The following is an 11081-nucleotide window of genomic DNA, read 5'->3' as shown; positions in this document are numbered from 1 at the left end:
CTCTGCTACCCTGGACAACGGTAATTCATACACCGTGAGCAACCACATCAGTCTCGGCAGCAACCCGTGCTGATACAACCAAGCCTTGAACTTCCCTGGAAGACCCGATTTCTCAATCCTTCTCAACCACTCCTCGGTCTGCTGCACGGTGCTATCAACGTTGTGTCTGTCTGTTAGTGAATCGTCAAACCACCTCCCTAAGCACTTGATCGGGTTTCCCACTATGGATGGAATGGGTTCTCCTTGCACTTCTAACTTGAACCTGCTGGTTACCTTCCCCTTCTTGATTATCATACATCTTGACTTCTTCGGCTTGAACCTCATTCTTGCCCATGTTGCCATATAGTCTAGCTCTGCTAACATCCATCTTGCCTCTACATGGGTGACAGTAGTAAGAGTGATGTCATCCATGAACCCCCTTATTGGTGGCTGCCTTGAACCAGAGTTCATCCTGGGGCCCTTTGCTTTAGTAGCTGCCGCATCTATCAGTAGATTCATTCCCATGATGAAGAGAATTGGCGAGATAGTACACCCTGTCACAATCCCCTTCTCCAGGTTCTGCCACTGTGTTGTGAAGTCAGCTGTTCTAAAGCGAAGCTGGATCCCCTCCAAAAGTAGCTGGTCGACCATGCCTTGACGCTTGCTGGGACATGGTAGTGGTCCAGCGCCACCTGGATAAGGCCGTGAGGGATAGAACCATACGCATTAGCCAGGTCCAGCCATACCACTGTCAAGTCCGACTTGTTTGCTTTGGCTTCTCTTATCACCTGGGTTAGCACACCCGTATGTTCCAGACAACCGGAGAAACCCGGGATTCCTCCCTTCTGCACAGACGTATCTATGTACTGGTTCTCAGTTATGTAGGTCACAAGTCTTCTAGCCAGAACAGAAAAGTAAATCTTGCATTCAACGCACAGGAGCGAAATTGTTCTGAACTGGTTGATGACGGAGGAGTCTACTTCCTTCGGGATGAAGCACCCCTCTGCTCTCTTCCAGCTTGTTGGAATGACTCCCTTCCCCCATATTCGTCGTAGAAGCCTCCACAATCTGCGCAGGAGCAAAGGGCACTTTTTGTAGACCTTGTAAGGGATCCCGCTAGGGCCAGGAGCTGACCCTGCTCTGGCTTTCCTAACCACATCTTGAACTTCCTTCCACGTTGGTTCACTTGTATCCAGAGGTTTGGTTGGTACTGGCACCGGCTTGATTCTCGAATTTTCCTCTAGAGCTTCGTGCCTCAACTCATCATTGTGTGCCTCTCTCAGAAACTCTTCTACTTCTTCTTTGCCGCTGGCTAGTCTACCTGACTTCGCTTCTCCCAACAATGACTTTGTGAACCGGAACGGATCTCTGACGAACTGGGCTCTCTTGTTTGCTCTCTGCTTTCTCTGCTTCCTAACATTCTCAGCCCTTCTCAATCTACATAACCGCTCTCTCAGTTGGCACGTTAACTGCTTGATACCTTCCTTTTCGCTGGCCGGCCCTCTCTTGTACTTCTTGTTTAGTGCCTTGATTTCTCTCCTTAACTGCCGAATTTCTCTTTCCCTTCTGTTGGACTGCTTGGTAGTTTGCTGACTCTTCTTCTTCTTTTCCTCCACCCCAAACCGCTCCCTAGCTAGGTTGTACGTTATTGCGGTTAGGGACTCGACTTTACGCTCTACGGCTCCAGCTAGAGATGCTTCTAATACTTGGTTGAGGTCCGCATCTAGATGCTCCCATGCTTTCGTATCGCTCATCTTAGGCCACTTTATCCTGTCTTTAACTGGATGGGCTTGTCTCTCTGCTCTGCTAACTTGCTCACGGCTTCTGGGCTGCTGGCTTTCAATTACTGTCCTTCTCTGCGGTGAGTGCCTCCTGTGGGCTTGGGGTGACTCAGGTGCTTGGGGGTCTCCAGTACTGTGGGGTGCCTCCTGCCTAGAGTCCTCCTGCGTCTCACCAGGTTCTACCCCTGCGCGCTGCGTCTGCAGCACCCCTTGCCCACATTTGGTTTTGGCTTGATGGATCTTTAGCCCTTTACTGTTCTTGCAAATCTTTCCACAGTGGCATGTGGCCACCGACACGGTAACCTCCCCTGTTAACGTTGTTTGCATCATCCGTCTCGTTGTCCGTATTCCTTTCCGGGTTGTCAATGTTTCATCCGTTCCGACGAGTCCCTCATCCTCCCCCCCTCTCGGGTGACTCTGGGGGTATTGCTCTGTAAGTCGTACTGCAGTAATCATCCTTGTCTAAACTTGTCTAGCTCTGTTCCCTTTGGAATAATTATATTTCAGTCCATACCATGGTATGGATGAAATATATTGTGTTCTCTCATGTTTCTCCTCCTTCTCCTGCCAAACAGTCAAAGGGATTTAACTCCGCCATCATTCAGCCAAATGACTTGAAATTTGGCATGGAGGTAGAGTGGGCCAATACCCAGATGCGTTTTTTTTTCATTTTTTGATAAATGCCTTAGAAAAATTTTTATGAAGGTTTTTTGGGGCATTTTTGAAAAAAAATGGATTTTTGGATCCTGAGCCTTGGTATTACATCCAAATGATATGACATTTGGTATAAGGGTACCTTGAACATGTGTCTACAGAATAGCAGTCACGTATTTGGCATACTTCCAAAGGACTCATTTGGGGGACTTTAATGGCTATTTTCAGCAAAAAAAGGGCCAAAAGTCCTGTACCCGTTCCATGTTCTATCCAAAGAATGGCCCGTTCCATCCATGGAACACGTGTTCCATTGTGGGTTACCTGAGGTCACATTGCACCTAAGTCGTGCGTAATGACCCACACATTCAATTTTATGTGCCCATGACCTTCAAAATGTATCAAATCTCATCATTGTTAGTATTTGCATACCTGTAATAAGATTAGTAAAGCTTTCGAGATTCAAAGTACTTGTTCTTTCATCTTTGTTCTCATATAGCTACTATTTAATTCATTTATTTGAGAACCTTTGCCAGTTTTGCACTAGGGTAAGTTTGGAATAGTCCACTTTTGCGTGGGAGGGAGATGGACTGAAATATGCTGTATTTGCTCCCAGGCAAATGTCGGCCTTTCTAGTTGAATATTTTGTCTTTTACTTTGATACAGTGATGTATTTTATTCCTTTTACTTGTGATGGTGGCTGTGTACATGTGATGTTCCCTCTGAATTAAACCATGTGTACACTGATTGGCAAATTTTAAAACGTTGTTATTGTGAAAAATTGATGTTTTAATTTGAAAATTAACCCCACGTGCAAAACTTTGTCAAACGCTTTTGTTAAATCTTTCGTCAAGTGCAAGAGTGAGTTGTGAGTTGGATATGTTAAAGAATTTATTGAAAAATGAACCCCACGTGCCATGACTTTGTCAAACGCTTTTGATATATTTAGGAAGACAGCGCGTGTATCAAGTCCTTTCGTCAAGTGCAAGATGCACATTGTGAGTTGGATATGTTAAAGAATTTATTAAAAAATTAACCCCACGTGCCAGACTTTGTCAAACACTTTTGATATATTTAGGAAGACAGCGCGTGTATCAAGTCCTTCGTCAGGTGCAACATGCACATTGTGAGTTAGATATGTCACAGAATTTATTGTGAGTTGGAACTACATGCGAACGCTTGCAAATTGTTGGAAAACAACCACCTTGAACTGATAAGTAAAACAGGTTGAATAATGGCTCAGCCAAGGATGGGGCAATGTGTTTAAAGAGGAATTTGGAGGACCCAGGGTCCTCCACCAATAAAGAAACTATCCCCTAGGCCTGTGAGGATCTAGTAGCTAAATTGACCCCGCACATCCTCCCAACATCATAAATGGATTATAAGCCACGGGGTGTCTGAACCCGACTGCCAGTGGAAACAATGGGAGCAGACGACAGACAGTGATTTGCATATTAACTGACGTTTGAAGTTTTGGAAAATGTTGTATTTAATCTTCACTAGTTTTTCAACAAAACATTGCCATACAAGGAATGACAGTTGCAGCAAACCTAAACACAATCCATGTAACATTTACTTGGCAGTCGTTATACACGATAAGGGCCTACAGTTTCCAATTTGAACAATTCCAGCAGAGATGAGCCTCTGTCAAGCTTCCATGTTTGTTTCAAAAACTTATATCAGTAATCACAAATTGCACGTCTTATCCACAGCCAAACTAGATTTCTATTGATATGATAGTTGTATGTTTAACTTAACAAATATACAATGTAGAAACATGTAGAAACACATTTGGCGGCTTCTTGCATTATATTAGAATCCAAGTCTGAAATGCTGAATAGATGAAGTCCCAGTTTACCAGGATTAGCATAGTACATCCCTGTGTAGTTATTAGTGTATATTCTTGTTGTTTAGTAAAATATTATATGTACTTTTCATGTACATATCCATGTCTCCACATAATGTTGAAGAGGTGTACTTGGTATACTATCTCAGCCTAGCTCTCCCCATGTGTTCACCACGGCTGCCAGTTGCAGAATGAGCTGTGAGAGTTTACAGTACCCGAATTTATTGGGTGGTTTTATAGTCCAACCTTCCTCTTTAAGCAGTCTATTACAAATACCATCAGGCCCTGTTGCCTTACTTATGTCAAGGTTACACAGGGCTTGATACACTTCGGCAGGAGAACAAGTAATACAATCAAGAGTACACTCAGTCCTTAGTACAAATTGGGGAAGAGAGGCACCCATCGTGTTTAGGTAATCCTATACAGATCATTTCTCTCTTTACTATATTATCTACATTCTTCTCAAAGTGACACTAGTGGTCCTCTATTCTATTCAAATTACAATATTTACATAATCTTTGTTCCAGATGGGTGCTGGTATGTCCAGTTTTCAATTTGATGTGAAACTAATAATACATGCATACTGTAGGCGGAAAAGCAATATGACGCTATAAACTTCGAACTCGCAACCCTAGTAGCAAACCTAGGATGAAGGCTATTATATATGATTACATGCAACTGTTACATATCAAAATGTCAGACCTAGAATACACCCAGATACTCCTGAGATGCTGAGTAAGAAACTACTCAGTATACTTAATAGTTTTCAACTAATCTAATAAGCATATGTTTTGGTGGCTGCAAAATACAGTATCAAATTGGCCAGGCAGTATCCATTGGCCAGACTGTTAGGTGGCAAATAGATACTGCCTGGCCAATTATACTGTATATTGTAGCCATCGAAACATCTGCTTGGAGATTAGTTTTGAACTACTTTGTAGCAGTTCCCATGAGATGAGATGCTAAAAGAGCCATCCTGATTGGTGCGTCGAACTTTTGAACAGTCAACCTGTGAGAAGCCTGCCGTGTCCAGGTGTTTCCACAGTTCAGACCTGACAGTACATCCGTCAGACAGGCATGGCCAGACGACGTCTACCCAGTTCTGTTCGGAGTATACCCAGGTACCGGGGGCGGCACGGACGTGTTCCAGGTTTTATGGGGAAAATATATATATACATATTATATATTGTTATGTGGTTACGTCTTGTGGAGGATAGCAATTGATTTTAACCCCCCTGGCAGCTTTCCTTGGTACTGCATTGCTAAAGTAATCCATTTATGCAAACTTTTTTAAACTGCTACTCTGTTATTGAACTTAAAGACGCCCCCCCCCCAGCAAACCACCTGTTAAAAGCATTCAAGGCATTTCTGGGGAGAAAAACTGGAAATATTCTGAATAAGGCAATTTGTCCATATTTTCCCACTCTCATTAGCACTTTTGAATCAGTAGTTCATATTTTGAGCATTAAAAACTGCAGAAACAAGCCTCAAGATGAGTCCTTTGTTTTCTGGGTGGTACCCTTAAAATCAGCCCACAGGGCCCTTCCAGTAACCGTTTTTAGTCAGAATTATCGGTATTTCTGTCCGATGAATGTTGATAACAAGTTATACATTAGGATAGTGTTCTTTCAACTCAGTAATAAGTGACTAGTATAGACTTTGGTTTAAAATAGGGTTTACAAGCCCTAAAAACTACGTTGGATGCCTTTAACTTAAAATAGGTCGATTATCATTAAGTAGGTCACTTGTGTTTGATGGCGGCTGAGAATTGTACAGCAGTAACGTTATATCATAAGTTATCATCATAATCTACGTTACGTTTCAATTTTTTCCATACTCACTGGTTTTAGAACCCTCTTGATTTCGTCCAGCACCTTCGACTGGTCAGCCACGGAGCACATGACCAGCGTACACACGGCCGCGGAGCAGTCAGGTGCCCCCGCCATGTCCTCCCCGGCAGCGATCACAAAATCCCGCAGCTTCACCTCACCAAACTCAGTGTTTGCTATATCATATATATATTTTTTAATCAGTTATGGAAATATTCCTGTGCTGCCAAGTGACAGAGAGAACGCTTTATTTCAAGCGACCTTGTACCAACATGGTAAATATTTAACATTGCCACAGTGTACACAATGTTGTAGGGAGAACCTTGAATGCCTCGCCACTATGTGTGAACTTTTAAACCCGGTTGTTATGTAGCTTTTTATTGTGCATTTATATGGTTTAGTTTCAAAGACACGTTTACAGAAAAAGAAAAAAAATACGTATACTGAGTAGTATAATACTGCTCGCATATTAAAGCCATTTGAAATCCATTTCATTTAAAGCATATATAGAACACAAATGTCTGGTCAATTCGGTAGAGAAAAATACCAAAGCGTAGCAATAAAAGAAAGAGTGAATGAGGTGGGGGTCATTAACCTCCGGCCGAGAGCTTGTGTAACACAGGCTAGTTAAATGCATAAAACAGTCAGAATTATTATTACGCTGCGCTAAAATACCAGATAGTTACCTCACCTGTATGTATTTACAACAACTGTACAAGGTACAACGTATGGTATCTACTGGCATATAATACAGGTAAGGCTAATATATACAAGAGCGCGTATCCAGTATATGGGATGAGAACAGGCTTTTGCAATTATTGCATACATTTCTAACGGCTAGACGTTCTCTAAATCTACAGGAAGGGTACTAAGGCGTCTTTGCTCCGCCGTTTGGCCCGTCCGGCCGTTCTGTTACCTGTTGGCGTTCCTCTTGGTCTCTACAACTTCGCCAAACTCAACCCTGACGCGGCAACAGCCTACTACAAGCGCGCCTTCGCCTGGGCCTGCGCCAGAACCATGGACTTCAGCGAGAAGAAGCTAACAGAACTCAAGCAGGAGGTCTTTGTCGGTCTTAGGGAACAGGACACGGGTGCTTTACAAGTTTTGGAGATCGGGGTTGGAGGTGGAAACAACTTTAGATACTACCCTCCTGGAACCTCCGTCGTCGCCGTGGACCCAAACCCTCACTTTGACCAGTATCTTAAAGAAAACTCGGACAAGTACCCGGATGTCAAGGTCAGAGGCTTTCAAATTTATGATGTTAACCGAAGGAAAACATATTGTTTTTGCTCTGTTTCTTCTGCTTCTCCATGCAAATAAGGTCAATGACCTAAGCCAGACGCCTGTCACCATGGTCACTAGTGTTGGGTTACATAATGTTGCAATTTTATAGCAGAAGGGATTTTGCACATTATGCATTTGCTTGGCAAATGTTACCTTTCTAGTTTTTTTATGTTTACTTTTCGCGCGAATGACAGTTTCACAGATAAAAAATTCAGTCATTTTTTGTTATATTTTCCGTCCGATTTTTATTCAGGGTTCCCAGCTCAGTGACTAACATTGCTTTAGAGTGGGACCCCGCATCATACATGAAAACATCAATAAATAGAAAATACAAAATTCATAGCTTACTGTTATGGTTTCATAAGATATCCTAAACGTTCACGTCTGCAGTAAATTAAATAACGCGTTGATTTTGATCGTCACCAGGTGACGAAGTTCATAGTCGCGGGGGCAGAAGACATGTCTGCGGTGGCGGAGGGATCTGTGGACGCTGTGGTGTGTACTTTGGTCCTGTGCTCCGTCCAAGACATGGACGCCTCAATCCGAGAGGTCAAGAGAGTTCTCAAACCGGTAAACTTTTGCTTAAATAAATGTTCTATTTCCGATGTGTAATAAAATAAAAATTAGGTAAGATAAGTTGTGTGTTATATTGTTTCCCTATTGTTGTCAATGCATTTATTATGTCTACCTTCGTAGAAGGAAAACATTGATTTTGGTCTGTTTCTTCTTCCTCTTCTTCTGCAAACAAATAAGGTCAATGACCTGAACCAGACATCTGTCACCAGGGAAACTAGCAGTGTTGAGTAACATCATGTTACAATTTTACATCATATATATGTCATCATATATATGTGTTTGAGTAAGAATTAACAGAGCAGACCATCTGCAAATGTGTTTTCTACATATTTTCCTAGTGCCTGTGTGTTGTGTTGTGACTCAGGAAGAATAGCTACTGTCGACATGTACACGAATGTAAATTATACAAATATATCCTCCATCCTAACCAAAGCTTTAACTTCTAGACAACGACAACGGACATGCTTGGACAGTTATGCTTGGTCAAGTTGGTGTATTCTCTACCAGCCATGACGAAAAAATGACTTCCACTTAAAAAGGATGACACTGTGACGTCATTATCTGTAAAAGCTAAATGGTTTAGTCCATGAGTGCTTCACAGGGAGAGGCAGGATTGTTGTGTTCTTTTTTAATTATGAAAAAAGTGGGAGAAACCACTCGGAATGCGTTCCCTTCCTCCGGCCCATCCATAAGAGGGGGGGGGGGGAACGGTCATCAATGGCCGGGAGCCCGGAGCCCCAGGGGCTCCACTCCCGGCCAACTTCGCGCTCAGAAGGGAACGCTACCGCTCGTCATCGTGACTTCTGCGTGCGTTCACGTTTCCGTGAGAATGCATGGGATACACACTATAGAAATGATCCCTAAAAGTATGATCTTGGAGTGTTGCTGTTTCGTACGTAAATAGGTATCAAACGCTTCAACGCATTGTGAACGGTTAAATTGTACCCAAACATTTGAGTTTATATTCGTGCATAAAAGTGGAAAAGGGGACAAACTTATGATCACAGTAGATAAAAACATTGAAATCAATTACTCATAAAAAGTGCTTTACTTTATTTCTTCAACATTTGCAGTTATTGAACAATAATATTCTAAATTATCAGTATACATAGGTATTTAGTTGTGTTGCATCACGGGAGAGCGGGAAGTTTAAAGCGTCAAAATAAACACCATTGTATTCGCCCTGTTTTTTTCCAGCACGTGTGTGATGGTGTGATGAAGATGAGTAGCTGACGGTAAACTCAAGAAGCAGTGTACGAGCCAAATATGTAGTGTTTGAGTTTGGGTTTTATCCAGATCCACAATTAGCCTCAAAAAAGACTATTCTTCCTGTGGTCGACACATTTCAATCAATGTGGTAAATCTTCATAAACTAAAAAAAATTGAAATAAAGACTGTGTTTAAGTAAGTATCAAGTTATCGGCCGATGGGAAACACGTTGAGGATGCCTGGTTGACTGAGGTCAAGTATACAGGATAGAGGGAAACCTCAGGCTCAAGTTCATGACGCGGATTCTGTACGGTTATCCTTTTTAAACAATTCGCATTGATTTTTCTGTAGAAAAGGACAGAAACAACGAGGGTCTTTTCAGTAAAAAAACGACAGAATATAGAGATAATGTGATCATAATAGATCAACAATAGTAACAGAATTTCAGAAAGTCTAGAATGATAATAAAAAATTCGTGGCGTCGGGAGGTGTAGTGGTAGATCATTCGACTGTGAACCGGGAGACCTGGGTTCTAACCCGAGTCGTACCCGGGACATGTTTGGACATGCGCCCGACGTTGTGCCTTTGGGAAAGACACTTAACACGACTTTCCTCACCCAGGTGTGAATGGGTACCTAACTTCGGTTGGGGAAAGTCGTATTGAGGTCACCTTGTGGCGCCGAATGGCAGCCGCACCTTGCGACAGTTCCACAAAAATTGTGGAGAAAATATTTGTGTTATCATGTGTATTACTTGTTTGTTGTGATTTGTATTGATTATTATGTGATACCCTGCATACATTCAGCCGTTACAGGCTGCGACTGCACGGGTACTGGACAATAAAAAAAAATTAAATTCAAAAAGCTGTAGACGTGCCTTTATTATTATGCCTGCACTCATATTATTCAAAATAGCAAAATTTAACAAAACATAAATCTTCTGCTGATGAATGCTCTTACCTCATTAATGAAAGTGCCAGTAGTAACAGGATCTCCATCAATAAGGATATAACAATTGGTGAATATCTTCTTTTTTTCTACAGTACCATGGGGGGGGGCTTACATTGTTAGCTGTTACTGTTATTACCACGCAACTGATTTATAAAACTAGTTAGTTTAATAGTCTGCGTGTCAGGGAGCAATTTTCTCGTACCTCTTGTCCATTAGCAACAATTATTGTGTAGTAATTGCTGAATGCATGAAAATGTCACTTAAAGTTATTCGTCTGGGAAATTCATAACGTATAGTGCCCGGAACCTGTTGCACTGCTTACAGACAGTGGTACTTTTACGTATATACCAAAAATTATCTTTAAAACGACGAAAACATTTTCCTTAGCTGACCGAGATCTTATCCAGTTTGCTTACAGATCTGCGTTTCAAGGGTACCAACAAAAGGTATGTGACATGTAGTGTTTCAAGGAGCTTCCATTCGTGTTTTGGATGAAAGGTTGACATACGAGTGGGCGGTATGTAGGAGGTGGGAAGGAAAGCGCAGCCATGTTGTTTTTGCTCCTCTTGACAGCTGTCTGTGCAGATTCAAGGGGTCAGCGTTCTTCTCAGTGTTACAGAACTGATAACGGGCGGGAGTGTGTGCCTTTCACAGGCAAGCCGGTTTTAAACTTTTACCATCCTACAGGTTTATGTGTCGTGTGTAAGGTCCAGAATCGGGATGGTGCTTCTACAAGTCCTTTCCCTTTTCTTGCTGGAAAAATGGCTGTGGCAATAAGAGGATACCCATTCCACAAACTTTCGGCCGAGAAACTGGCAAAGCTTGAGCGATCGGAGGTCGACACCTTAGCTTTGATAGACGCACAGATCGTTGATGTGAAGAACAACACTTTCTCTGATTTTTCCCAGGCTTAGACGTTTGAGTCTAGATTCTAACAGGCTGACAAATGTCAAGCGGCCTGGTTCACGGGTTTAGA

General features: G+C 42.3%; 1 protein-coding gene across 1 annotated transcript in view; it reads left to right on the top strand.

Annotated features, from left to right (window-relative positions):
- The first annotated feature begins 6156 nt into the window (after window positions 1-6156).
- The window catches only part of LOC109487350, a 7386-nt gene continuing 2461 nt past the window's right edge, over window positions 6157-11081 (top strand). The window contains exons 1-4 of the mRNA XM_019791331.1: window positions 6157-6257; window positions 6947-7322; window positions 7797-7940; window positions 10493-10551. Of these exons, the coding sequence (XP_019646890.1) occupies window positions 6157-6257; window positions 6947-7322; window positions 7797-7940; window positions 10493-10551 (680 nt within the window). The remainder of the gene's footprint in view (window positions 6258-6946; window positions 7323-7796; window positions 7941-10492; window positions 10552-11081) is intronic.

This window comes from Branchiostoma belcheri, unplaced genomic scaffold (genome assembly GCF_001625305.1).
Source record: "Branchiostoma belcheri isolate BF01 breed outbred unplaced genomic scaffold, Haploidv18h27 scaffold111, whole genome shotgun sequence".
Lineage (NCBI taxonomy): Eukaryota > Metazoa > Chordata > Leptocardii > Amphioxiformes > Branchiostomatidae > Branchiostoma > Branchiostoma belcheri.
The sequence above is the reverse complement of the archived record's forward strand: the minus strand, read 5'-3'. Positions and strand labels throughout refer to the sequence as shown.